Source organism: Venturia canescens, chromosome 5, assembly GCF_019457755.1.
Source record: "Venturia canescens isolate UGA chromosome 5, ASM1945775v1, whole genome shotgun sequence".
NCBI classification, from domain to species: Eukaryota; Metazoa; Arthropoda; class Insecta; order Hymenoptera; family Ichneumonidae; genus Venturia; species Venturia canescens.
Window position 1 is genome coordinate 6,057,142 of NC_057425.1, and position 27,427 is coordinate 6,084,568.

Consider the following 27,427-nt stretch of genomic DNA (forward strand, 5'->3'; position numbering starts at 1 on the left):
CCGGTGTTCACAATCTCTAAAAATAGGACCGGAAAGTCCATGCAAGAGCTGAGAGTGCCCGCACTCTCCAGCAGCCCCTACGGGGAGCAGTTCGGCCCGGAAGAGGGACAGGACGCGTCGCTCGAGAGACGCAACCCTCGTGTGAGTTTTTTTACCATTCGTTGCTGCCTCGATCCTTCGGTGTAACGATTGCACGAGAGGAAACAGAAATTAGCGTTGCTTCTCGCGGCAAACGATTCGTCGTACCCTGAGGTGAGACTAATGAGCCAGCGACGTTATTAGAGGGCTCTGTGCACGCGTAAAACGGAGACAAAAAACGACCTTCTACGTCAACTTTCAAGAGGCACCGTCCCTCGATCGGATTTACATTCGCTTTGCGAGAATTTCAAAGAATCCACGCACCTTTTGTATTTTCTTTTCCAACCGTGTGAAGCTGCAACGATTGAAAAAATGCGCTCGAATTTAGTAAGAAAAAGAAAAACGTTATTTGACGCGATCACCGAGCAAAATATCAACGAAACTTATTCTCCCGCGCCTGTCGACACCGAAATGAGCCGCAATCGCGTCACCGCGACCAAATGAAAGCGGAATAAAATCCATAATCTAATAAAGCAAACGGTGGCCATATGTCACTCTTGCTAATCAACTGATAATACCACGAAATCTCTATAGAAACCGATCAATTCAACACCGCGCGTTGTGCAACAGAGAAGCGTCAAGAAAATTAGAAAAAACGTAGCCACGGCTCAAAATGCGCGCATGTCGATGACACCTGAAAAGATTTCGTAGCTGAAATGCACCGTAATCGAGGGGAACTGAAAATATCAGGGGCACGTGGCCGCTGTTTGCTCACCGATTCGTTATCGTCTTCGCTCGCGCACCTGCATTGTCAATAGTTTCTTCCTCAGAATCAAGAAAAATAAGCGCGCGCCATGGACTCTCAGTTACGTTCAAAAGTGTTTCAATTTTTTACTCACCTTTCCTCCGAAATCAATTACGGAGAAAAGATTTCTTTTTTTCGTAGTTTTACAAAGTTTTGAAAGTTTACAAAGAATTAGAAAAATCGACCCGCGAGTGAATTATTGTCAGATAAAACGTCGATGCTGCCCGGCACAATAGTTACGGAATCGAGACTTTTCCAACTCCCTCGCTCTCTTACTCTCGGTTGCGTTTCGTCTCGCGCTCCCTGACACACTTAGCAACGAAGCCCCGTTTCGAGGAGATCATCGCGGCATCGACGTGGCATACATCTTCGGTGTGGCGTCATTAGCATAACGGTATCTGCGATAGGATGAGAGAGGGAGAGGCGGCGACGCGTTTGCACTACGATTTGCTCTGCCTTCGGATCTGTGTAGGCTAATGGACCGCACGGTGGCCTCATAAATATCAAAACGCTCGCTGCTCTCGAGGACTAGAGACATGTGTACGGAGCGGTGTAAACAGAGCTTCGGTGCAAAAGTCTCCGTGACGAATTGGCTCGAGCTGATGAGCCGGAAAATAAAAAATGGTTTTATACGCGGCTCCGTGGAGGTGTTGCGACTTTTTGACGTGATTACGTCGAACGTGTGGTCCCACGGGGGGTTTGTGAGCTGTCACGCCCACTTATGACCTCGCGAGTCGCGCACGGTAAGCCGGGAAATTTAGCAATACTGGTAAAATCCTTTTGTTGCGTAATTGTTAACGCGCGGACAAGAATTTCGCGCGGTTGAGCTCGCGACTTTCTCTAGTTGAGGAAAAAAGGAACGGAAAAGTTGCGGGAGCCCGAATGCGGGCGCGCTTCGCCGCTGTGGTTCGGAACGCCGATTCGAATTTGCATGAAGGATTTTCGGGGCGAAAGCATCGGGATGAATCGCAACGGAGCTACGAGGATCGCGGACTGCCTCGAGGAATGGGACGGAAAGGGGGACCAACGCCGCGCGTCGCCAGGTTCCACCCTTCCGAACCCTTTTTTCACGCGAATTCGTGAAAAAGCAAGCGATAAATAAAACGGTCCGGCACATCCGTGAAATCGACGATGTTAACACATGTTCGAAGGACAACGAGCCCGTAGAACGGGCTCGAAAGAAAATATATATTGGAAATTACACGAAAGATTGGCTCCCGGGGCGTGAAAAATTGAAAATCAAATAGGAAAAAAGGGTGCTGTTTTGCGGGCTCGAAATGTGATTTTTTTCTATCGACAGCTCACGGGAATAGCTCCACGCTTCAAAGGGGTTCCCTCTCCAGCTCTTTCTCATTTTTTCATTCCTCCAACGATTCGCTCCGATCCGATAATGTATTGATAGCTTTTTGCACTGTGGCGATATCGGTTAATTGATTGGTAACACGGACAAATGTGTCGCGCAGATGCTCCTCCTAATTTTTACGCTGCCAAACATCAGACCAGGAAACGGGGCTCTAAAATGATCGAATCAGAAAACTTACATAATTTTTTACTCGAATTTCCCATTTTTCTTTCTCTTTTCAACAAAATAGTAAAAAAAAACGCATTTTCTTCGGATTTTTACAAGTTTTCTCCCTTAATTATTGACCGATCGACTCGTTTCGGCGCTCATTCTCACCGCATTTTCATTCTCTACATTTTATTCCTGAGACTAATTTCCATATCTCCATTACTTCCCGTTTTATAAGCAAAAAACCAAAAAAATGCGTTTTTTTCACTAATACGTATAAGTAAAAGTCAAGAAAATGCGAAACTCGAGTGAAAAACTGTACACCCGACGACAAAATTGCCATACGATTCCGCTAAAATCCGACTGAATTTCGTCTCGAGAAGTAACACTGCTCGGCGAAATGAACTGTAGTTTGTTAGTGTACTTTTCAGTTGGTATCTTTAGCTGAGAAAAAGAAAGGAATTCGAAGTTGTAAAAATGTGTATTATATCATGAAATTACGAGCGAAATAGCACATTACGCGATACAATGGACGCTTTTTAAATGATAGATCGAGGGAAAAGGCTCCTCGATGAAAAGAGAGTCGTACACATCGTGAGAAGTGGGTTACACATCGTTTATTACAGGTGCAGTGGAGTACAGTTCGTCCGGGCTGTTTTCTCGCTTACGTTAATGTTAGCATGTGCGCTGCATACGTGCGTGTGTTATTTACGGTTCTGCGAGGAGAGTTCTAGGCGAGAGCGCGCCTCTATTCTGGCTTATTTTATTTTTTTCTCAGACTCGCGGCGCGTTACGCCGGGGTGAACTTAAAGTCCGATGAGCTCCGCGAGCTCTTTCACGTGCGGATGGAAAAACTTGGAGTTTCGTCTCGAAAGCTGCTCGCGCTGGGATCTCTTCGGCTGTTTCAACCGCGCATGAATATTACACAATCCTTAAAACCGCACCGTCGATATTTAGGAAGTCTTCACGCGGAAGCGAGGGGAGAAAAATTCATCAAGTGTGAGCCCCAAAAATCGATGTCTTCGATCAACGAAAAAAAAGCCAAAAAACGCGCAAACATTTTGTTGCAAAGTTTTTTGAGTGACAGAATCGAGTGAATTCCCTCAAAACCTAATCGTCACCGTCCCCAATTAGGAGTACGATTTTCTCGCGAGCCCACAAGTTGCCTTCATAAATTCTCCGACTTGTGGCACTTCTGAGAAAAGTTCAAACTCGAACGGTCTTGCGCAGCACTATCGTTCGCCAACGTCGGTGGATTCGCGATGCAGCGGGGAACGCCGCGACCTTTATAGCGCGCCTGTGAGTGCACGTGTTAACGCCTCTCATTGGGTCAACAATCAAACGGGATTGTGCCAATGAAAGCCGCTTGTTTACCTTTTCATAGCTCAAACAGCTGTCATCGATCGATCGATTATTCCAACGTTTTTTAACGCGAATGATACAAAATTTTGTTTTTCGTGAAAGAATAAGGATTTTCCATTCTCAGTGCGGAATCCACGAAAGTGAGAATATAAAATAGTGAAAATAATTTTTCAACTTGCGCGTTTTATTCAGCAAACTTCTTTTCGCAGTTATGAAAAAACTCCGGAGTAAAATAGCTCCGTAAATTCTTACGCTTTGCATTCGTCGCTCTCGCTATGTATCATTTCATCTCGTAAGTGTTATTAAGGCGGAGAGCGCGTCTGGGGGCTCCGAAAGAGCCCATTGAGCCGGAGTTAGCGTGAATGTACCTTTCGAGTCGCTCCTTGCAGGAACAGTCGTCTCCTTCTCCTCTCTCTCTCTCTCTCTCTTTCTCTCCGTTCCTTCCAATCTCCGTGAGCGGAGGCCGCATACCTTCTTAGCGCGATGCAGTGTTCGTCTGGCCATTGCCTCGCCGACAGCATCGCTTTACTTTTCTAAGCTGCGTCAGGCTTCTTGAGTTATTCAACGACACGTCCTGGTGGCTCGAGTTAAATAAAAACTAGAAAAAAGAGAATTCATCGGACGGGGGGCGGCGCGGTGCTCGGGAGATTCTGTCCCGTGTGATGCTGGACCGAGTGAGGAGAAAACTTGCCATTTTTTAGTGCCAATAATGAGGTGATTTTTCTGCCTTCTTCGCATGTGTGTGTGTGCGCGCGCGCGTGTGCGTTGGTGCTCGAAAACTTAAAGGATTAAGGATTGACCTATGAGTTGGTGAGTCACCGAGATCAGACTTTTCACGTTTTTCTCGCCTCGAGCAACGAGTTTGTTTTAACAAAAACCCCTCGACGAACGTTGCTGTCAATAAAGTTGAGGGTCGAACGTAATTATGGAATTGCGATCAACAAATTTGAATCGTAGAAATGTGTCTTTTTCAATAGAGACTCGAAGACGGCAAGAGGGAAAGAAGGGAAACGAAAAAACGCTCGAAAAGGGGGCCATTCACCGTTGTCGGAGCGCGTATAGGAAATTCCATGCGCGTAACGTAACGCACGTAGAACTCGTGGCTGTAACGGTTTTTTTCTCATTTTTATTCCGTCGCGCGGCCGCGAGAGCCTTGTCCAATCGAACAGGGAGCCGAGATTGTTGTTGCTCGGATCGAGGATTTTTCTCGCCACGGATTTCTCCAGGTCGACTCTCTAGCCCCGGGCGACGACAGCCGTCATCGAGCAAACGATTGCAAATAAAATTTCTCGTCGTCCTCGCTATTTATTTTGTTATCGATCGCCGAAGAAAGAGCCCGCTTGTCTTCCTCCGGGGATCATACTCGGCGAGATGTTTTTGCGACGGGCAATAAACGCCGTGGCTCCGTCTACCTTTCTTATACCCCTCCGCGATCTGGCCGAAAAATCCCCGAGGAAAGCGAGACGCACTGAGAAACGAGAGAGACGCGCGCGGACTCGCTCTCGCGCACGAGCTCGGCGATTTCAATGCCCGACCGAGAAACGAGGAGGCTTCCGAGGGCCAACGTACGCTCGAACGCCCTCGCGATCCCTTGCTCACTTACCTACGACACTTCCTTATCGTCCGTTGCAATAATTCTCGCTTTTCCTGTACACCAATTTGGAGAATCGATCGAACCGGAAATTCATTTCGTCACGTTCGTTTTCATTTACACGAAAAGTGAAAATTACAACATTTCTTGCCCAAAAGTATCATTTCTTTACGAATTTTCAATCCTCCGAGTTTATATTCTCTGTGCGATTCGAAAGAGCGTAGCTGCAATGAAAGCACGAGCCTCCTCGCGTGAGCGAGTCCAACGGATGTCCCATTCAGCCGATCAAACATTTGAGAATCGTCGTCACGTATTAATCACAGGAAATTATGTGGAAATACGTGTGCGGCTTAGAGGACTCGATAAAAAACAAAAATTTCGAGAACTCTTGTCCCATTTGAAAACGTTTTTTTCAGTGCTGCTACTCAGAAACGTTTCGTTACTGATCTCCTTGCCCATTAATTTTCTACACGAGCATTGTATTCCAGCAGTTTTCGTCTTTGTTGCACGCCACTGAGGCTTTCAACTACCATTGAAACTGCAGTCGCCTCGTATATACTGAAATGCACACGCTCGATAACGAGAGAGCAAAATGTAGAAAGAGCCACCTCGTTTGGTCTTGAATTCTCAGTACCAGTTCTTCGAGCCAGAAAACAGGATGCAAATGCTGGTAGGGCACACACTCGAACTAGTGTACGGTCTTTACACTCGCATTCCGGCGTTCGACTCACGAGAGTCCGGTTGAACGTGACTCGAATTCCCTCTTTAAGAGTATCTATGAATAGGTGGAGAAAAGAATTTCGTGTGTGGAAGACGAGAGAAAAATGAAACTGAACTTTGACGGTTCAGTGACTCGAATCTCAATAAAGCACATAAATGGGCATTTTTAGTTATTGAAATTGGAGTATCGAAGTCGATTTTAGTGCTTTCCTCGATATATCTCGATGGAGCCAAATATTTGGAGGGAAACGATTCATTTTACGATCCTTAGCAGTTATCGAATGGAAAAATCCAACTTTCGTTGCTCTTCGCGATTCGTCACTATACTTGATTTAATTTTCGGCGATTGAATTTTTTCGAAATATCTAAAATTCGATTTCCAGCATCAAAACCTTTGAAATTCAGTTTTTTTCGGTATTTCGAAAACGCAATTTTATTCGAAACACCTGAAATCGTACGTCTTTGAAAACCTTTCGAAATCGATTCCTCCTTTAAAGTTCAATATTTTCAAACTTCCTATAATTCGATTCTTTCGAACTCCTTCAAATCCAAGTTTTTATCAGAAACTCCAAGATTTAATATTTTGGAGAAAATTTTCAATTCCTGTCATTCCATCCTTGTTCATTTTCACGGGTCCATTAAAATGACCAAATGCCTTGACCGATCACGCGTTTATCCAATTTTCTAAAAATCATCTCAAAGCAAACGAAGACGACTTGGGTTTCGGAATGCGGAAGTCCAGCTGATTGTAAAGCCTGAGCTTATGTACGTGCCGCCGTAATGTGTGGTTGCACGCACGAGAGATTTGTTAAAATGTTGGTACGTTAGCCCGCCCGACGATAGGCGATATTCTGCGGCCTCGTTAATTCGCGCTTAATCCCGATAGCGTTTATTCAAGAGCCGCCAGAGCGTGGCACTGTGTACAGAAAAAATGTGTGCAAATTAGTCGGTTTCGTATACCACGCTGCTCGCGCCGCTCTCGTTTCCTCGTCGCGCATATTCGTCCCATTTTGTTTCACTGATTCATTTCGTTGCGAATTTTGTACGCAATTTGCCAGCAAAAATCAAAAGCGTGTGGGAAAACGCGTGAGGAAACCCTCGACTAGGAACGGGACGAGAAATTTTTGCAAAAGCGTGAAAAAAATGTACGAAATTGAACGAAAACGATTTTCCGACGCGTACGAAAGTGCTGCTTCGAGTCAACCAATCGCGTGGTCGTCCGACGTATTCGCGAAGAGCGGGGTGGAGAGAACGAGATGAAGAAAATGAGGAGAATGTATTTTAGTTTACGAAAGTGCTGAGCGTCTTTTCCATTCTTACGAGCTTACACCGCCAACAGCGGGACAATTGAGTTACGCAATGCGGCGAGAGAGCTCGGCGTCGAGCGAGAAACCCCGGCCTGAGACTCGCTGTTCCCTTTTCGGTATTTCAGAGCCCGGCACAATGCGGTAGCGCCTTTTTATCTCTCGCCGAGAGCTCTGAATGTAGAAAGTCCTGCGCGCTTTTTATAGTATTCTTATACAAGAATCTCACTTCTGTTGTACGATAATCGACCAGTTTTGTTGTCGCCAGCGCTTTGGAGCTCTTAAATCCTCGCACGAGCATCGTGACGCTCAAGTTTGCAACGCTCGAGTCCAACGAAAGGATTTTAAAAACCCCTGCAATGATTCCAGTAATTCTCCAATTTCGTTTCCCGCTGCCACATTTGCGCTGTTTCCCTCCAACCCCAAGCTGTGATCGGCCAAATGAAGAGTGTTTGAAATTCGGAAGAAAATATGAAGGCGACGAGGCAGAGGAGGGAAAGCCTCTCGAGAGGTTCGTCACTGGGTCAGTAGACAATTCCGACTTGCCATCGACTCTTGCTCTCGACCGCGGCGTCATATTTCGCGGAGTTCAAAGTTCCCTGCTCGCTCGGAAACGAGCAGCAAGCGGAGGGAACAAAGATGTCCGAGGAGGCGCGCACCGTGAAAGAGCGAACGGTCAGCATCCTCTTCACCTTTCGCGTTCGTCCTCCCCCCGCGCCCCTTCGCCGCGATCCAGAAATGGAATCTGATTTCTAACGGCTTTTCACTGCGACCGTAAGGCTACCGTGTCATTAAAGACACACACATGCGGCCACGGATACCGGTAGCTCCGCACTCAACGCGCGCTCTCGCACTTCTTTTCCCCTCTTTTTACCTCGGCGATAAATCCGACCGCAGGATACCTCGGAGTGGCTCGAAGTACAACCGGCTATTATTGTCGTTATCGCGGTGTATCTTAAATTACCGGTTTCTATATATAAAACGTGAAGCAAGATCGTAAAATGCTGCCACCCGGAAGAGGAGCGACGTTAACCGTTTTTTATCTTCTCGCGCTCTCCTCGCTCAGGAGAAATTGCTACATTGTTATTGAATGAATGATCCGCGGCGCAAACGCAGCCGATCGTCGTTGTTTTTAATTATTGAAAGGGGAAATTCGATCCTGAGGAAAGTCAATGGCACACGGAAAAAACGAGCTCGAAACGATAGGTTTTGAAGAAAAATCGTAAAACGGAGCTCATTAAGGGTTTTCAAGTCCTCAAAATATTTGTAAATGCGCAGATGAAGATGCGGCTCGTGTTGCTGTTCCTGGTGACCACCTGCGCCCTGTCCCGGGCCCAGGTGATCAACAGAGCGCCGCATTTCATCCAGAACGGAGACATGGCGAGGCTGGCCGTCCCGGAGAGCACTCCGCCGGGTTCGCCGGTTTACACGCTCCGGGGGGAGGACCCCGAGGGTTCCCGGCTGCACTACTCGATCAGCGGTGAATATTTCACCGTTAACCGGGACACCGGATTAGTAGTTTTGCGGCGGCCGCTCGACCGAGAAACGCAGGATCTGATCGAGGTCATTATCAGTATAACCGGTAAGTTTGTTCATTTATATCGGTGGAAACGCAAGAATTCTGGTAGCCAGGAACGGCGGAGTGGAAAGAAAAGCGAGGGGATTAAAATTGAAAAATCTTTTGATGACAGACGAAGGAATCGCCGGTTCCGAGCCCAACACCGTTTCCCTGAGGAGAGAAATCGCTGTCCTCGACGAGAACGACAATCCTCCGGTTTATCACGGTCGTCCGTACGCCACCAGAGTCCCGGAAAGCGCCAAGATCGGAGGCCTCCTCTTGCCCGAGGGGACGATCGTCGTGACCGATCTCGATGGCGGCGTGAACGCCGACATCGACGTCAAATGCGTTTCCACCTCGCAGGACGACGACACTTGCTCGACTTTCGATGTTGCCACCGAACAGGTCAGTTGCCAGCGTCGTAAACGCGCTGCCACTTTCTTCCGCAGGCAGTAAATGAAGCGGTACGATTTATTGGGTTTTCTCGACAGATCGCCGAAGGAAAATACGACGTGAGAATCAGCATTGCTCAGCCTCTCAATTACGAGAGGAGAAACTCTTACTTGATCAGCCTGTTGGCCGTCGATGGAGCGATCGATCCGGGCAAGAGACTTCAGGCCCGGGCGACCGTCGCCGTCGACGTTCTCGACGTCCAGGTATTCGATTCGGAGCCCCCTTTTCGGCGAGCAAATTCGTTTGCTCCTTGGATTTTTGTCGATCAAAAAGGATGATTTTTTCAGGACCAGCCACCGAGTTTTTTGAACGCTCCGTACAGCGCGGCGATAGCAGAAAATACGCCGAAGGGTCACACGGTCCTGACGGTGAGAGCGCGCGACGGGGACACCGGTGAGTCGAGACCCCTGCTGTTGAGTCTCGAGGACGAGGATCTCGGGCATTTCGAGCTCGTCACGTCCCGCGACGGCGACATTGCGATCGGCACCCTGGTAACGAGCGACGTCCCGCTGGACCGCGAAAATTCTCGGATTCTTCGGGACGGTGGAATTTACAGTTTCCGGGTGCGGGCGACGGAGCTAATAAACGAGGAAATCCCAGCGGACACGGAAACTTCGATCGTGACGATCGTCATCACCGACGTCGACGACTTGTCCCCGAGGTTCAACGAGAAGTACTTCAACATCAAAGTCTTCGAGGACATCGGCGTCGACACTCCCCTCCCGGGACTCAACATGGTCGTCAGCGACGAGGACGTCGGCGAGAACGCCAGATTCGTTCTCGCCCTCAGAGACTCTCCAAACTACCCAGGAATCAGCGGAGCCTTCACCGTCAGCCCGGAAAACGGTCAAGGTCGCGTGCCCGTTGTCATCAGGGCCAAGGACACGAGCGTGTTGGATTACGACGTCGAGGACCCTGCCAAGAGGGAGCTGGAGTTCGACGTCGTGGCTCTCGTCGGTGGGAGAGAAGTGAGTAAACGTTTTTTTCGAAAGTACTTGAAAAAATTTGTAGCGGAAGGTAATTTTTTCTTTGTCAATCCACGCCAATAATTGTTTTCTCCAGGCTGCTTCCTCGAGAGTCCACGTCAAGTTGATGGACGCGAACGACCACGCCCCGGAGTTTTCACAAGCGGTTTACAAGCTGTCGATCCCCGAGGACGCGGAGCCGGGTACGAACTTCGGGAACATCGTCGCCGAGGACTCGGACAGCGGAGCCTTCGGTCGGCTGACGTACACGCTCCGAGGTTTCGGAGCCGACAAGTTCCGCACGGACGCGAAAAACGGGGGAATATCGTTGGCGAAGCGACTCGATTACGAGACCCAGAAATCCTACTCGCTGACGATGGAGGCGAAGGACGGCGGCGGCAGAGTTTCCACGGTCAACATCCTCATCGAGCTCGAGGACGTCAACGACAACGTGCCGATATTCGAGCAGCAAGAGTACTCGCGGACGGTGCGCGAAGGCAGCACGAGCTTCGACCCCCAAATGTTCGTGCGAGCCACCGACATTGACGGCCCGAGTCACGCAAACGGGAAAGTCACTTATTCGATCATTCGGCAAAACGGCCTGACCGACGACGTCTTCAAGGTCAATCCCGACAGCGGCGAAGTGACGATGCTCCGACCCGCGAGGTCCGGCGACACCGAACGGGGCCTCTACGAGCTCGAAATCCGCGCCACCGACGCTGGAGTACCGGCTCTCTACTCGGACGCCAAACTCATCATCCGCGTCGGCGTGCCCGGCAACCAGAAACCCGTTTTCAGGGGCAACTACAAAGCGACTTCACCCGGTCCGAACGCGTACCGAGCAAGACTCCTGGAAAACGCTACTCCCGGCACGGAGGTCATCAAGGTCGTCGCCAACGATCCCGACGGAAGGGACAGCCTCTTGCAGTACTACATCGCATCCGGCGCCAAGGACAACTTCGTCATCGACTCGAGGTCCGATTCCCCACGAAATCCCACGAATTTCATTCTATTTCACTGAAAATTCGAATCTCCGCTCTTGACGAACGATGAAAAAACATTTTTTTCAGTTCGGGAATCATGACCGTTTCCCCGGACGCCCGCCTCGACCTGGAGACCGGAGGCGACAAGTACGAGGTCATAGTTTACGCGGTCGACTCCGGGAGCCCCGTCAGAGAAACTGCGACGACCACGGTCACCGTCAGCATTCTCGACGTCAACAACAAACCGCCGGTCTTCAAGAAACCAACGTACCTCGTTTACGTTTCCGAAAGAGCAGCGATCGGTAAGCAGGCTTTCGAGTATTATTCACGCGAGCCAACGAGTCGAAGGGTGTGCGAGCCTAACGATTTTTCCTCAGGTGAATCCGTGCTGAAGGTCGCCGCAACGGATCCGGACTCGGATTCGAAAATCGAGTATTCCCTGATCGAGCCCATCAAAGCGGTCGACAAGACGGGCGTGGCCCTCAAGAGCACGACGCCGTACGACTACAAAACGGCCTTCCGGATCAACTCGACGACGGGAGCGATAACGGTGAACCGAGTGCTCGATTATCAGATCGCGGCGGTCGTCATACTGACGGTGCGAGCCAGGGACCTTAACGGGTTCGTCGAGGAGGAAAAGCAGTTTGCCGACGTCGAGGTAACGATTTACATCCAGGCGTACAGCGACGACAACCCGAGTTTCACGAATCCCGGTTGGTCGCCGAACAATCCAACGATCCGGGTGGTCGTGCCGGAGGAACAACCGCTCGGGACGACTCTGATAATGCTCGCCGCGAAAGAGCCCGTCACCGGGTGGCCCGTCCAACGATTCGAGCTCGTTCGGAGCCTCGAGGACGACGGGGACGGGGACGAGAGCTACGTCAACGTTGGAGTTCAGAGTGGCAACGTCGTGCTCAGCAAGAGACTCGATTACGAGACCTTGAACGAGAAGGTGAGCAAATTTTTTCCGCGTTCCAAAGTCCTCGAAGCGCTCGCGCGAGCCTTCAAAGTTTTTCCAATATTTCCCGCGAGTCCATTGACCGATTAACGAAAGACGACTCGACGATTGCAGTCCATCCGCTTCAAAGTCCGCGCCCTGGCGCGCGACTACGACATCACGCGAAAAATGTCCGAAGCGATTGTGATCGTCGAGGTTCAAGACGCGAACGACAACAGCCCGATCTTCGCTCATCCCGACTACAAAATATCGGTCCTCGAGTCATCGAAGCCTTCGAAAATAGTTTTGAACGTAAGAGCCACGGACGCTGACAGTTCGAACACGGAACATGAAATGAAGCGAGGCTACGGCATAGTGAGGTACTCGCTGACCGGTGAAAACGCGAATCTCTTCGAGATCGATCCGGTAAGCGGGAATATAGAGATCGGCGAGAACGTCACTCTCGATCGAGAGAGACAATCCGTGCTGAGGTTCTATGTCGTCGCTTCGGACATGCCGCAAGGCGGTGCCGAGCAGAGGACCACGAGGGCCCTCGTCACCGTCGACGTCCTCGACGTCAACGACAACGCGCCCAGCTTCCCACAGGATTCCTACACCGCCGTAATCCCGGAGAACGCGCCGAAAGGCGTGAGCGTGGTGAACATCACGGCTACCGATCCGGACGAGGGCAAAGGCGGGATCGTTCATTTCGACATAATCGACGAGGGCGAGGCCAACGGTAGAGCAAGCTCGCCATTTCTCGTCGTTCAAATTCACCCGGTAAACTTTTACAATTACAAAAGATTTTTTATCCTCAGGACTGTTCACGATAAACCACGAAACCGGGGAGATATCCTCGGCGAAGAAGCTCACCGGAAAGGGTCGCACGGAACCTTACAACATGAGGGTGAGAGCTCAGGATTCCGGGAGCCCGAGTCTCTACGAGGACGTGCTGCTGAGCCTGTACATCGGCGACGTGGTCAGCAACGACGGGGTGCCACTCTTCATCCGTCCGACGCTCGAGGAGATCGCTCACGTGTCGGAGAACTCGACGATCGGCAGCCCCGTCTTCCAGGTCGTTGCGTCCGACCCGGACGACCCGAACTTGCCCAACGGTCGTATCACCTTCAAGTTCCTTGAGGACGGTAACTTCGGAAACGACGCGAGCGCCTTTAGAATCAACGGGGAGACGGGTTTGATAACGACGAGGAAGCTGCTCGATCGCGAGGTCAAGGACAGCTACACGCTCGTCCTCGTGGCCCAAGACCTGGGCGAGCCGGCGCAGCAGGCGACCCGAGTCCTCCAGGTTATCGTCAACGACATCGACGACCACAAACCCCACTTCAAACGCAACTTGGACAGCGCTCCGATCGAGCTCAGCGTCCTCGAGGAAGTGCCGCTCGGCACCAAGGTCGGCGTCATCGAAGCCGTCGACGAGGACATCAACGAAAACGGGATGATCGATTACGCCATCATTTACGGCAGCGAGCCCGGCCTCTTCGCCATCGAACGCCTCGACAACAACTCAGCGATCGTCAGGACCGCCGGACGCTTGGATCGGGAAAGCAGCGATCGCCACTTGCTCACGGTCAAGTGCTTCAAGTATCCGATGAGCAAATCCGAAGTCGTACCGAAACCCTACAATCGGCAGGACCCTTCGGAGCGACAAGTCCTCGTGAGGGTCCTCGACATCGACGACAATAAGCCAAAGTTCCGCAAGGCCAACATCACCCTCGGCGTCAGGCTGAACGTCCCCATCGACACGAGCCTCATCACCCTCGAGGCTTACGACGAGGACGCCGATTCCCTGCCGATAAACTACCTCATGGGCAACGTCTCCTTCACCTCGCTCGGAGAGCCTTCGATGTCGAAACGAGAAATTCGATCTTATTTAGCCCTCAATCCCGAGACCGGAGAGCTCCGGACGACCGGATCGTTGGCCGCGTACGCCGACGGCTTCATGAAAATACCGATAACAGCCAACAATTCCAAAGACCCTGAGCGAAGGACGAACCTGACCCTCAGAATTTTCCTCCTCCGCGACAGGGACATGCTTAAATTTGTTTTCTCCAAACCCCCCGTCGAAGTTCGTAAAATTCTCGAGGACTTCGAGATCGCCCTCCAACAAGCTCTCTCCTTGCCCATTTCCGTCAACGTCTACGACACGCAATTCTACTCGAAGGACGACAACTCCCTCGACTTCTCATCCACGAGCTCCTGCTTCCAGATGGTCGGACGCGAAGCCTACGATCTCGAAGAAATGAAAGCTCTTTTGCGGGACCCGAAGAACGAGGAACTCAAAAAAGTCTATGACAAGTATCACGTCGAAAAGGTTCAACATTGCGCCGCCGTCGTCGCACGCGCCGATGCATCCGTCACCCAAATGTGGGTCCTCGCGATCGCTGCTCTCGTCGGCGTCGCCACGCTCGTCTCCAGTTGTGCATTGTGCTGCATGCACTCCAAGTTAAGATCTCTCCAAACTTTCGTCTCTCTCTCCCAGCCTCGTTTCACCTCCGTAAACTTTATTTTCACGATTCGTTTTCCAGGTACAAGAAACAAGTGAAGCACGCTCGTCTCCGAGAGCAAACGAGGCCCCCGCTGAGCTTCGTGTCTTCTGGCCCAGGCATGGTCAACGCCCAATCGCACACGACGCTCGGATCCCTCGGGCCTGGAACCATGGTGACCTTGGGACCTCACGAAGGCCCCTACGAATGGGGAGCCGACACGACGCTCTACCATCCGAGCACCCTGTCGAGAGGGTAAACCCGGAACAACCGGGCAATGATGCCCGGTTGTTCCGAGTGTCGAATGGCTGGAAGTGATTCTCCAAGAAAATCATTTCCAGTGATTTTTTCCCCGGGGCTCATAAGAGTAATAATTAGATTCCTAAAACTGGAATTCTTGGTGCTGAGTGTTGAAAGTTTTGTGTTATTCACGAACAGTGATTCCGGATCGAGTGAATTGCGCAATCGATATTCTTCTCTGGACGTTTCTCGATGTCAACGAGATCGTCATTGAACGCGGCTGCTCTTTCGAAACGGATAGTGAGCGAGCACACGATTCGATGGAACGAGGCTGGAGAGGGAGTGCTTTTGTATCATAAATTGTATTTAAGTATCGTGGAATAAAGACGCATGTACATTTTACAAGTGTTCGTATATTTAGAATAAAAGCAGCAAAAAAAAATCAGTCCACGAATGGAGGGGGAAGGACGAGGTTTCCCAAGATAAAAATTTTCGGTGAATTATTCATAGGACGATTCAATTTTATGCAATCGAAGAATCGTCGTCGAATCGCCACATTTTCAAATGTCAAGGCCACGCTCCTCCGAATTTCATATCTTTGGAATTCTCGGTTTTTCGAGCTCGACGCGGACGAGCCTGGCTGGGACTCGCGAGGGCGATAAAGAGGGGAAAGATTGAACGCATGCGCTCGTGGGACCATGAACCAGCTTTTGTGCTCATCGCTCGCGAGGCAATTACGATAATTGGAGGAGAGAAATTCTCATCGGGGATACTTTCACTTTTTTTAAATCAGTTGATTATTGATATGAGGAGAAAAAATACGAAAAAATCTCCGCACTTGCTTACGGTCGGCGCTTTCGACTCGTTGCAACATCGAAGTAATATTTTCTCTGTGATTTTAATTAATCGCTGGACAACAGCCCATCGGCGAAGGCCTGAAAACCCTCGGGCGTGTCGATCTCTGGACTCAAACTCGACCACTTTTTATTATTCTTCGTCTTTGGTGAGCTGCCACAATTCTTACATTCTGATTCATTCGGAAAATCAGTGTTGATGCTCGGAGTTGTTTCCTTCTCGGTGGTACTCAGTTCGGGGGAATTCTCCGGTTCTTCCTGGTGCCAAACGTCCGGAGTACTGGCCTCAGGACTCTTCTCGCTCCCGGTGCTCGACTGCAGTCTCTCGCTCTTCTCACTGCCGACTTCAGTCCAATCGGGAACGTTCTCGGTGATCGGGGGATCACTCGTTTCCGGGAGCTCGGATTCCTCGTACTTGGATTCCTCGATCGCCGAATGGTCGGTCAGGTGCTTCGCTATCGCGTCGAAGGGTGACATGACGCTGTGCATGAATTTTTCGTGATCCTCCGGCCTCATCGATTCTGATCTCTGAATTATGTCGTGTCTGAAAATATAATTTTACGATAAAATCCCAAAGTTGAATTTTAAAAAAAAGTAGAATTTTGAAGAAGCTCAAACGTTTCGTTAAAAACGACCGGATTATTTGGAATTCGGAAGATTTTTTTTACACGGATTCAACAAAAGTTTTGGTTCGAGCGACTGAATTTCTAGTATTTTAACGAAGCTTCTAGACTGGAAGAAAACTTCCCTGAGACTTCCAAAAACTTCGTTCCAGTGAAAAAAATCTTTATTCCTCAATTTTTCTCTCTAAAAATCTCAGTCGCTGTACCTTATTTAAAATTCAACGAACCTGCTGTGTTTATTTTTCTTCCTGGGATACAAATTGAGATGAAAAATCATCTGCTGTCTTTCTTCCTCCTCGGAGAGACCGGGCTGTCCGGCTGGGATAGCGACGAGCGGAATGGCGGGTCCCTTGTTGGCCGGTGGGAAGCGTTGTCCGCGTGTGTAAACGAGGGGTCTTCTGGGGTCGTATTCGTCGATCGATACCGGAGGGAGCCTCGGTCTGGAGACCTTGTTGGTTGGCTGATCGTTGAGATCGGTGATCGGATAGATATCGAGCATGACGCTGAACGGTTTTGGTTTTTTCTTTTTTCCATAATTTCCGCTCGAGTAGGCAGCCGCGGTGTCAACGTATTGCGGAGCTTCCGGCATCGGTTTTACGTAAGTCAACGGCGGTCTTTGGAAAAATGGATCGTGATAGGGATTGTACCGGTGGGTTCCCGATGGAGAAAATCTGCTCGTGGATCAAATCGTTAGTTGCCGAAGCGAATGTTATCCTTTAAGATAGTTCATGCACGAAACGATTTTATTAAAATAGACTGACACGCATATCAAATTTTAAAGGGTTCCTCTCATCGGTTATCGAGATAAACGTGCTTAAATATGAAGATAAACACACGGGGGTATAGGGACTCTGCGTAAAAAATCGTTTATCTTTCCATGCAACAACGAATGAACGCTTCTTAACGAAAAAGTACACAATAACGATTAAGCATATAATGAAGGTCTGGGAAAAAATTCGAGACGATTGTCTTACTAGTAAGAAAAGATCTATCGCGTTAAAGATTGAGCGAAACTGGTGATGAGCACTCGTATAACTTCACATTTGCTTACTTCCGAATTTTGCTTCTTCTTGGCTTGACCCATTTCTGTCCTTTGCTCTGCCTAGTGCGATTTTTTGCATAAAAAACTACAGCATTTTTGCCAGGGACGAATGAAATTTCGGGTTCATTTTTTCCGATTAATTAATGGCTTGTCATTATTAAATTCGCCAAAAGATGAGTTGAATAAATGTATATTTACAATTTCGAGTTAATAACTTTGACATTAATTCAAAGAGATGATACCTTCAATTAGGGAGTGAAATAGAGACCCATAAAATACGATCCTTCGGGCATGATCTACCTTGACTAGAACATTTGGCTCGAATAATCGCGGGGATAAAAAACTGACCTGACGTTCGACGGGGCGAGGAGATTGACGTCCGTCGGATGTTTTGGTTTGTAGAGGAAAAACGGATCTCCGTTGCTGCCAACGGTGGCGTATCTCGAGCTCTCCGAGAAATCGTCGTTCTCCGTGTCCTCGTACTCCTCTTCGTCCTGAGCTCCCCCGTCCGCCTGGTACTCGTTTCGATCGCTGTTCGCCACGAGCTCTCCAGCTTCCGGAAAAACGTCGTATTTCTTCGGGTTTACGTACACGCCCGTGAACTTGATCCCGCGATTTGGAAGGTTCGGATCGTTCGTCAGATATTTTATGATGTCTTGGATGTTTCGAGACGCGTGAGGATATCGGTACTGGCTGAGCTGAGGGAACTTCAAACGTTGCTTGTTGAACGAGGCCGGCTGGGGACCTTTGAACTCGAAGTGAAACGGCGCCGGACGCGATTCTTCCTCGTTCACTTCGTCCTCGGGATCCGGATATTGGAATCTAAACATTTTGTCGCACCGTTAACGAAATCCATTTCAATATTTTCGCTTTTCCTCATCAATCCCGCCCCGAGAATTGATTTTCGATTAAATCATTTTAAGGAATCGGGATCGTTACCTTTGCCTCACTCGATACACGACCGCGTGGTTGTTCAACAGTTGTTTTCCCTCGAGCCCTGGAATCTCATCGTTTTTGTCGACAGCCTCGACGAGCTTTTTCCGGTGCTTAAAATTCTCCAAGCTCTGACTCCTCGTCTCCGGCCTCCCGTCGACCGTTCTCGGGCTCCTCGGTTCCTTATTTATCTCAGAAACTTGGCCATTGGCGAGCACGTAAGCGAGCTCTCGGGGATCGGCGTCGTCCGAACGATCCTGTGCCGAGCCGCTTTTGTTCGCGTAGAACTCGGGCCCGAGCGTTGTACTCGTTGGTTGCCTTTTCGACACGCCACTCGTCGGCTTCTTCAATGAATTCTGCAGAATGTATATGCGCTTTGTCTCTTGACTTACTTTGCTCGTCGCCGAGGCACCCGAGGCGAAGTCGTAGATGAATATCGCCGCCTACAAACATTTCGAGGCTCATTCAGGCTTCGAACTACCTTAAAATCCGAAGACGTCAACTTTTCACGCGAATTTTCTTCAGTCCCGCAAACGTGACTCGCACTAATACCATGAAACTATCAATAATAAGACGAGAGCAGAGAGCCCAGAGGATAAATGAAAAACTAATTATCCCATAATAAACTTCGGAGCTTTGCTGCGCACTTGTCCATTGTTCCAGCGGATATACAAAAGCGCCGAGAAACGTTGAACCCTGTCACAGCAATTTGGCGAAGGTGACAATTACTCGAATCTCAGAGGCGTGAATAGCCGAGTTTTCTCATGCACGCCTCGATCAATTTCGACGCTGCAATTAGGCCTCTCTTTATGGCCTTTCTGCATAAAGGAGAGTAGAGTAGCTTAATCCGTGTCAAAGCACTGTTAACGCCCTATATGTGAAGACATGCAGAAATCTCTTTTACTCTCCCGCGAGTGCACGCGCGGGCGTGCGTGTCGTCACGCTTCCTCAATTTACGAACCTATATGCACGAGCGTATACGAATCCGATCGCACACACATGCCTCTCCGTTGTACGTGTCGGCTAACTCGACGACGGCTACATGCTCTGATGAATTTCTCGAGGAGAAAATAAATGCATAATTAACAATATTATTTGTATCTTTCTACTCGTCTCGCACCGAATAACTCGTGTTCTTCGTCCCTGCCAGCATCATTACAGTTGCTCAGATATCAACCGAGTGCCAAAAACGAGAGTGCTAATTGCGGAAAATCTGACAACTGGGAATAAAAGCGTTTGAGATTCTGGTCCGGATTTGAGGGGGCAAGATGCTCACAAAAATTGCAGAATATCTACGTGTGATTTTCGACGAAAGTTGCTCGACAATTGGGAGAAAGAAATGGCAGATATTTTGCTGCTTTAAAAATCGCTGGTTTTTCGGGAACTAGGACAATGTGATTTGCCGGAGTTCTCAATGCCTCGTCGCAAGAGCTGCAATGACAGAACTCATCTTTCGTAGGCCGATTCGATTGGAAGCGAGAACCGAGAACGCTTCGCTGCTAATTTTTCTACTTAATTAGCGTGACGAGATAGGCACGATGATTAATTTAAGATGCGCAAGAGTTTCGCGTATTTTTCTCCCATTCTCGTCGCAGTGAATGGCCATTGATGCGTTTGTTTTATTTTTATTCTAATTAGCCGAGCCGATCCATTGAGAAAGGCCGTTACGAAAGCGCGAGCCTACCAAGTCACGTGGCTGAAGAAAAATGATTTCATCGATTTTTTCGATGACTCTCGTTACTGAAAGAATCGCGGGCGATGATACTCACTAAAATGACTGCAACGACGGCCATCACGACGATTACGAACTTCCGGACGATCGGCCCGTACTTGCTTCGATTGTAACGATCCCCCCGATCAGAGTAAAGTCCGAGCTCCGAAGTGCTGATTGCGGATCTTCGACCGGTTTCAAACATTTCTCGCACCGAGTGCCCGAATTAAGATGCAGATTCGTCGCACGAGCACTCACAGTCTATCGCGTTTGGAGGAACGCATTCGAGGCCGATTATCCGTTGAATCTCGGTCCCCGTTCTTCCATGTTAGACTAAACCGGGACGCCGCTCACAGGTGCTTGAGTAAAGATCGAGCAAAAACTACACGCATTGAGGCAACAATGCGAGTTGAGTATTTTCGATCCTCTTCTCACGACGACTTCGCGCAGACTAGAAAAGCCCCGACGACATTCGCCACTTTTCACAAACAATCGCTCCGTTATACTCGTGCGCGGTGTAAAATGAAAAATTTCTTTCTCCTCGCTGAGAAGGGGCGCCTGCGAGAACTCCTACTCGCTGCTTTCTGGTAGAAACGAACGTTTTACGGGCTACTTACTTTCCGAGGCGGGAGGGACGGACCCTCGCACGAAACGCGAGCACGAAATCATCGACTGTTGAATCTCCGTGAATCTATGAATTGCAAATGTTACGTGCGAGGGAGAAAAGTCGCAACGGAGCCATCAGCATCGATTCCGATTCCAGTGAATATTTGTGAGGACGGCAAGGATTTATGGAAAAACCGTTTTTTTTATTATCAGTTTCTCATGCTAATTACATTGCATCTCCATTCGGTAAGTAGAAAAACGAAATGAAATAAAAAAGAAGAACTGTGTTGAAAATCAGTGGAGAACGAGAGCGAAGAGAAGAGTTGAAAATGCGAAAGCGAATTGGGTGAGAAAAAGTATTTTTGTCGTTTCAAAACGCCTGTGATTCATGACTGTACAAATGAAAGGCTTTTTTCTCAACTTTTATCTTCCCCGTCAACAACCTCCGATTCGTTTCCCGATGACGATGAAATCGGTATTTTTCGTAGCGCTTATTGGTTCTAAGTAAAAAAATGGAGGAACGAGACACACGCGGCCGGATCGTTCCAAATGCCACGTCGCATCGTTATATGCGTAGTACACAAAGTACTGCGGCAGGACTCGGACGAATGAGTCGATAAGTGTGTATCGCACTAAGAAAACGAGGTGTGTCCGATTCGGAGAGTTTAAGAGAGCAGACGTATGGGGGCGCCGATGAAAGAAAACGTGAAAAATCAACTGCGTAGTGCTCGTGACGCAAGCTTCGGGGATCAGCGCTTGCGGGTTTCGAATGAAATATCGGGAATTGGATAGTGGTAGCCTACGGGGACGTGGGTCGTCGTAGACGGAAGAGTCGGCACGGGCCCGGGTCTTCCGGTTGGCGGTGACCAAGTATAAGTGGATACAGTCGGGTCGTATTTTATCGTTGGATAAGGCGGTGGGGTAACCGTTACGTAAGTCGGTCTCTTGGTCGTCGGAGGAAGATAAGTGGGTGGATAAGTGGGTGGCAAATAAGTGCTTCCGAGAGTGGTTGTAGGTGTGGTGAGGCGTACCAGTTGAGTCGTTGTTCTTTGAGTTGTCGTCGTAGTTCGCGGGGGACGCGTGCTCGTTTCTGGGGGAATATAGGTAACCGGTGGTTTAGTTGGTCGTGGGGTTGTCGTTGTTCTTCGAGTTGTCGTCGTAGTTCGCGGGGGACGCGTGCTCGTTTCTGGGGGAATGTAGGTAACCGGTGGTTTAGTTGGTCGTGGGGTTGTCGTTGTTCTTCGAGTTGTCGTTGTAGTTTGCGGGGTACGCGTGTCTGGTGGAAGATACGTCGATGGTGGTCGAGTTGGCCGGTGCGTTGTTGTTGTTGTTGTTGTTGTCGTTGGTCTTCGTGTGGTTGTTGTCGTCGGTGGTGGAACGTACTTCGGTGCGGTTGGTTGCGGTGTTGTTCTGCGAGTTGTCGTTGTGTACGGTGTCGTTCTGCGAGTTGTCGTTGTGTACGGTGTTGTTCTGCGAGTTGTCGTTGTTGAGGGGGGTAATGTCGAGGAACGCGGTTCCGATGGTTGATCCGTGAGTGGTGGAAGGTACGTCGGCGGCGTTGCCCGTGTCGTTGTGTACGGTGTCGTTCTCCTAGTTGTCGGAGGCTCGTATCTTGTAGTGGGTTTGCTCGTTACTGGAGGAAGGTAACCCGTGCTCGGTCGCCTGGTGGTCGTTGTTGTTGGACGTGGATAATCGTAGCCTGTGCTCGGCGGAGTGTACGGTCTGAAAACAAATGGTGAAATAGAGTTGGTGGAGTAAAGATTTCTTCGTTCGGGGATGACGGTCGACTTTTTTTTACGACGGATATTATTAATAAATCTTACCGTCGAGTCACCGTTTGGGGAATGGTGTCCTGGGGTGTCCGCGGTGGAGGAGGCCTGGTTGGTGGCGGTGGAGGCCTGGTTGGCGGCGGCGGCGGTGGCGGTGGACGCCTGGTTGGCGGGGGCGGCGGTGGGGGTGGACGCCTGGTTGGCGGGGGCGGCGGTGGCGGTGGACGCCTGGTTGGCGGGGGCGGCGGCGGCGGTGGACGCCTGGTTGGCGGGGGCGGTGGTGGCGGTGGAGGCCTGGTTGGCGGGGGCGGTGGTGGCGGCGGACGCCTGGTTGGCGGTGGTGGCGGCCTGGTTGGTGGTGGCGGTGGAGGTGGGGGAGGAACCCTTCTTGGCGTTGGTAGCGTAAAAGGTGTGTTTGGAGTTGGGTAGTTGTAACCTTGGACCCCTGTAGTTGGGGGTCTTTAACCGACATTTCGAATTAGAATCAAGTTCTCGTTACATCGATTCCGTTTATCTACTATGATCAAAATAGAGTTTTACACGTACCGTATTGTCGTTGGTACATTCTTAGTATCTATGGGTGTATGCGGCGGCGGAGTCGGACGCGGCGGCGTCGGGCGCGGTGTCGTTGGACGCGGTGGAGTCTGACGCGGCGGCGTCGGGCGCGGTGTCGTTGGACGCGGTGGCGTCTGACGCGGCGGCGTCGGGCGCGGTGTCGTTGGACGCGGTGGAGTCTGACGCGGCGGCGTCGGGCGCGGTGTCGTTGGACGCGGTGGAGTCTGACGCGGCGGCGTCGTCGTCGTCGGGCTGTTTGGCAACAAAGTTAAGATTACACGATCGATTAAATTCGCCTGATACTTCATCGGGCAATCGGCCCATTATTCCTATTTTACGAGCCATCATTCTGTTTCAAAGGAAACTGACTTACCCTGGCGGGAAAGTCAACCGCGATACCGGAGGCGGATAATCGTAACCCTGGGTTTTTCTCGGCGGCGGAGGTGGTCTCGTCGTAGGCGGGGGAGGTGGTCTCGTTGTGGGCGGGGGAGGGGATCCCCTTGTCGCAGGCGGAGGGGTCGGTCTCCTTGTCGTGGCCGGTGGCACCGCAGTCCTGCAATTGAAAAGTTCAGTTCATATTTTTGCAAGGGGAAGCGCGTGGCATCCTGCAGGCAAGCCTAAAAACATCCGCATTGTCAGAACGTTTTCTGAATCGAGGATCATTGCGAGCGTTAAGGGTTCATACGGAGCTGGATGGAACGGAGTTGGAGAAATGCGGGCTCCTCTGGTTGGAGGGATGCAATAAAACCTTCTAAAATCGTTCATCTCAATTTTGAGCTCTCTAATGAAGTCTCCTTACGTGACTGGCCTATCTTCGAAAGGAATACGGGGCTTGTCGTAACGGTAGCCTTCGAATTGCTCCTGGCGTTGAGCATAATTGTCTATCGCCCTTTTGCTCTTAGCGTGGACATCGCTGGTGCAGATCACCGCCAACAGGGTGGCGGCCCATAAGAGCTTCAACTGAAATCACACCAAACGAATTTCATCATCAGCATATCAAGCTTTCAAATCAATAAATACTCGAAGGAAACAATCGTCGTAACGCGATGGTCAAGCGACATTGCACTGCACAGAATAAAACACTATCACACCACGATATAAAAGCTTTTACTTTCCGTGGGATATTCTCACGCCTCGCCCACAACCGAACGGGCGGCTGCGCTTCTCCTCTTATGTAAACTCGCACGGCGATTTATACTGTGATACACCGCACGGTGATCGTGAAAGGTTCCCGCTTTACCTCTGGCTCTCCCTCGCTCTCGGGCATTCTGCTATATCGAAGCAAATATCAGCGACGTCACTCTTCTCTTCATTCATCCCGAATCGCTCGCTAATCGTGGAGATAATTTAGCCTCGTTCTTAAAAATATATATGATCGATCATCTTCCAACGGAATTTTTCTGTTTTGTTCCACGACCTTTCTTCCCCGGCCCCTCTCGAGCCTCGTGCTCTTGAGTCCAAATTCATTTTGTTTTTATTGCTTTCAGGATCCACCGCGATCGATCCGAGTGGCCCCGACGCTTCTATCGCGAAGAAAACGTCCAGTGACCTTTAACTGGGCATTATTTATCTGGAAGATGTTCCCGTCTTTCCTCGACTCGGTGCACTACGGAGGAAAATATATCGTCTCATCCCCGCAGGTCGCTTTGCCCATGGACGCTTCTCTCTCTCTCTCTCTCTCGTTCTCTCCGGAGCACGTGAAAGGTTCGCTGTTTTTATAACGCGGAGCATATCCTATCTGCAAAATGTGCTTTACCACTTGGATGCAACCGCGCGAGCGCGGAGCCGAGGGTTCAACTTGGCTGCGACTCGACTCTCGAGGCTTGGGATTAAGGAGGTTCGTCGTTGCTGGTAAATCAGAGTTTTTGCGGGGCTGCGATGAACGAGATCTTTCTGTGAATAAAACTCTTAGAGTTGGACGGATCGCCAACAAACTCAAACATCGCGAGCCTCCTACGAAGAAAACTTTCATCGGTAATAACGTTCGATGTGTAACACGTCGCTGGAGATAACGAAAAGTCACGCGACCCTAGACAATTATGAGTCGCTCGAGTGTTGAAAGATATTCGAGCAGAACGAACATTTTCGATGGCCGTTGACATCCGCGACTCTTCCAACCTCGTTCGAAGTTGCCGAGTGTGTACGAGCGAGTCGTCCGGACCGAGAGGTCGGATCTCCCACGTAGCTCAGGATTCGTTTTACGCCTTTCTCGCTTCAATCCCGCCAAGACATTTAAGTCTTCGGCGCTCGTAGGCCCCGGCCGTCTCTCAACTCATCCTCTGATATATAAATCAGTAGGTTATTTCATAACATCGTGCATCATTCGGCCGCTCAACGTCGCTTCTCGACGTCGAAGGCCTCGGAGAGCGCTGAGGGGAAGAAAAATAATAAAAATTATTGCCAGCCGCGCGCGCCCGCACACACTCGAGACCGCTATTACCGCGAGTGAATTTTCTCAACGCGCCTTCCTCTCCCCGCTAAATTTCCCGGTTAATTGCAGTCCTGTCGAGTCCTCCGGACGCTCCCCTTCGGTTAATAAATACAAATATTTTTTTAATTCAGCCAACCTCCCCGAGAATAAGGCGGGGAAAACGGACTCGTTTTGTATAACGAAAAATACGTTATTTTTCAAGAATTTTCAAAGTATTTAGACACCGATTGCAAAGAGCACAGTATTTTTTTAATTGTCCTATTTCTCGACCCTTGAATTCTACACAGCAAAAAGTGATGCTCGTGAGAACTATATTTCGTTTTGTTTTCGAGTCTTATTCCTCGTGTCAGACCAGCATTTACTGATAAGTGAAAATGTAGCGTAAATTACAAATTTTCACTGTCGCAGCATAGTAAATTCCGCGATAAATACGCGAATATGCACCGAATACGTGTGACATTTTACCATAAATATAGTTTTTTTTAACAGTTGCCCGAGCGTACTTTGCAATATAAGCATTCGAAGTGAGTGAAAAGATTTTTTACCATGCTTGCAGAGAAAAACAGTCTTGAGTCTTTTGAATAAAAGCCATGGGCATTGGTCTTTTTACCATGGTGGATAGAACAATTCTTATTGCTGCTCTTCGAATTAATGCTGCAATCGGCGAGATACTAATAATCCCTACACTGAGAAAAAAAGTTATTGGAACAACGAAATGTGGCATTGCGGGGTGCCAATGAAATCATCAGAAGGTTAAACATAATTGAACGAATAAAATAGTTTGAGACGAAACTGCAGGTTCATTCTCTCCGAAAACAGTGCAGTTAAATGAATGAAACTCTTGCAATAACATCGATTGCTATATTGAATCAAAAGTTCTTTGTTCTCAGTGTAGTACTTTTCTCTAAAATGTTCGGCCTCGTTTTCTCCGTGTACGTGTTAAGGGTGCTGCTGTTGAACTGCAAGTTTTTCATCTCATCACCATTTTGATCGATCCGCAGTTTCGTTCCTCCTCTACGCTCGCTGCTTTGCGCTTGTCCGTGTTCTTCAACTCGAAGAAAATCGACGCGGTTATACAGATTATTAAATAATAATATTTATTGATCAATGATTCTCGACAGTCTCTTCCGAAATCTCCGTTAGATAACCGAATGTCAACAGCGCCGCCGTTCCAACGAGCTCGTTGGAAGACCGAGACGCTAAAATAGTGAGTTTTCGAGCGACAATTTTCCCGGAGTTTTCATCTCGGCCCCCGAGCCACTGGTCGCGCGTCGAGCGTCCGGCAATGCAATAATCGACGCTAGTGAAACGGCACTCATCAGCGTTACGTGAAAAATGGGACGAGAGTCGAGCTCGAGGGGAAGGGAAAAGGGAAGAGGAAAATGGAAAGAAAAGAGAAGAAGCTGCGGCGGGCCTCGTCGGTGGCATCTTCATCGCGGAGAAAGCGCGACGAAGTTGCGTGTGTCTGTGACCGGGCGCGCGATGAGAGAAGGGAGACGACGAGCGCGATGATTCTTGACGATAGTGGGCAAACGATACCTCTCTCGATGGCCTTTATAAAATCGCGCGCTTTGCCTGAGATTACACACGAGCCGGTGGCTGCTTCTGCTTTCGCAGATTGCGATTATGCCCGCTTGGACCGAGTTCGATCGTATAAGGCGAGATCGACACTTTGCGATCCTCGAAATTGCGTCATTTCACAGCGCGCCTCAGACCCTCGTCCCATCTTTCCTCCCACTTTCATACGTAACGATCATAAAGTCTGTTTAGATTTTGAAATAACGATCCGTCATCGGCAGCATCCCAATTCCATTTTAACGAGGATTTTTTTCCAGACTCCGCATCACGAGAGCTCTTGGAATTGTCTTTTTCTGACCGGCGTCCCGGATCGCT

General features: G+C 49.5%; 3 protein-coding genes across 4 annotated transcripts; 1 reads left to right on the plus strand and 2 right to left on the minus strand.

Moving 5' to 3' along the window:
* Positions 1-4,263: 4,263 nt before the first annotated feature.
* Cad74A (cadherin-74A) lies at positions 4,264-15,415 on the plus strand. Of its 2 annotated transcripts, none has more exons than XM_043419597.1 (11): positions 4,264-4,565; positions 8,649-8,952; positions 9,062-9,333; positions 9,420-9,584; positions 9,669-10,349; positions 10,444-11,321; positions 11,417-11,631; positions 11,707-12,281; positions 12,402-13,005; positions 13,085-14,729; positions 14,813-15,415. In XM_043419597.1, the coding sequence occupies exons 2-11, from the start codon at positions 8,649-8,651 to the stop codon at positions 15,027-15,029; spliced, it is 5,556 nt and encodes a 1,851-aa protein (XP_043275532.1). In that variant the 5' UTR covers positions 4,264-4,565; the 3' UTR covers positions 15,030-15,415. The 2 variants fall into 2 exon arrangements, with proteins under 2 accessions (XP_043275532.1, XP_043275533.1); XM_043419598.1 differs by having other exon boundaries at positions 4,264-4,469.
* Positions 15,416-15,561: 146 nt separating this feature from the next.
* Positions 15,562-20,612, minus strand: LOC122411074 (uncharacterized). Its single transcript, XM_043419599.1, has 5 exons — positions 20,232-20,612; positions 18,469-18,905; positions 17,878-18,351; positions 16,715-17,158; positions 15,562-16,408 (listed from the first exon to the last, which is right to left on the minus strand). The coding sequence occupies exons 1-5, from the start codon at positions 20,376-20,378 to the stop codon at positions 15,913-15,915; spliced, it is 1,998 nt and encodes a 665-aa protein (XP_043275534.1). The 5' UTR covers positions 20,379-20,612; the 3' UTR covers positions 15,562-15,912.
* A 916-nt stretch (positions 20,613-21,528) lies between these two features.
* On the minus strand, positions 21,529-24,370 carry LOC122410855 (extensin). The gene is made up of 6 exons (XM_043419302.1): positions 24,344-24,370; positions 23,903-24,063; positions 23,477-23,656; positions 23,095-23,355; positions 22,603-23,007; positions 21,529-22,501 (listed from the first exon to the last, which is right to left on the minus strand). Exons 1-6 carry the CDS (start codon positions 24,368-24,370, stop codon positions 21,529-21,531), a joined length of 2,007 nt encoding a protein of 668 aa, XP_043275237.1.
* Between the last annotated feature and the right edge of the window lie 3,057 nt (positions 24,371-27,427).

Bases quoted from the DNA above. Each gene is read 5' to 3' on its own strand.
- Cad74A (XM_043419597.1), top strand. From the start codon at position 8,649: ATGAAGATGCGGCTCGTGTTGCTGTTCCTGGTGACCACCTGCGCCCTG. The intron at 11,632-11,706 runs GTAAGCAGGCTT...ATTTTTCCTCAG, and splicing joins TTCCGAAAGAGCAGCGATCG to GTGAATCCGTGCTGAAGGTC. The intron at 13,006-13,084 runs GTAGAGCAAGCT...TTTTATCCTCAG, and splicing joins CGACGAGGGCGAGGCCAACG to GACTGTTCACGATAAACCAC.
- LOC122411074 (XM_043419599.1), bottom strand. From the start codon at position 20,378: ATGTTTGAAACCGGTCGAAGATCCGCAATCAGCACTTCGGAGCTCGGA. The intron at 18,906-20,231 runs GTGAGTATCATC...AAATGTTTGTAG, and splicing joins CCGTCGTTGCAGTCATTTTA to GCGGCGATATTCATCTACGA. The intron at 18,352-18,468 runs GTAACGATCCCG...CAAAATGTTTAG, and splicing joins GTGTATCGAGTGAGGCAAAG to ATTCCAATATCCGGATCCCG.
- LOC122410855 (XM_043419302.1), bottom strand. From the start codon at position 24,370: ATGCCCGAGAGCGAGGGAGAGCCAGAG. The intron at 23,657-23,902 runs GTAAGGAGACTT...TTTCAATTGCAG, and splicing joins TTCGAAGATAGGCCAGTCAC to GACTGCGGTGCCACCGGCCA. The intron at 23,356-23,476 runs GTAAGTCAGTTT...GTTGCCAAACAG, and splicing joins CGGTTGACTTTCCCGCCAGG to CCCGACGACGACGACGCCGC.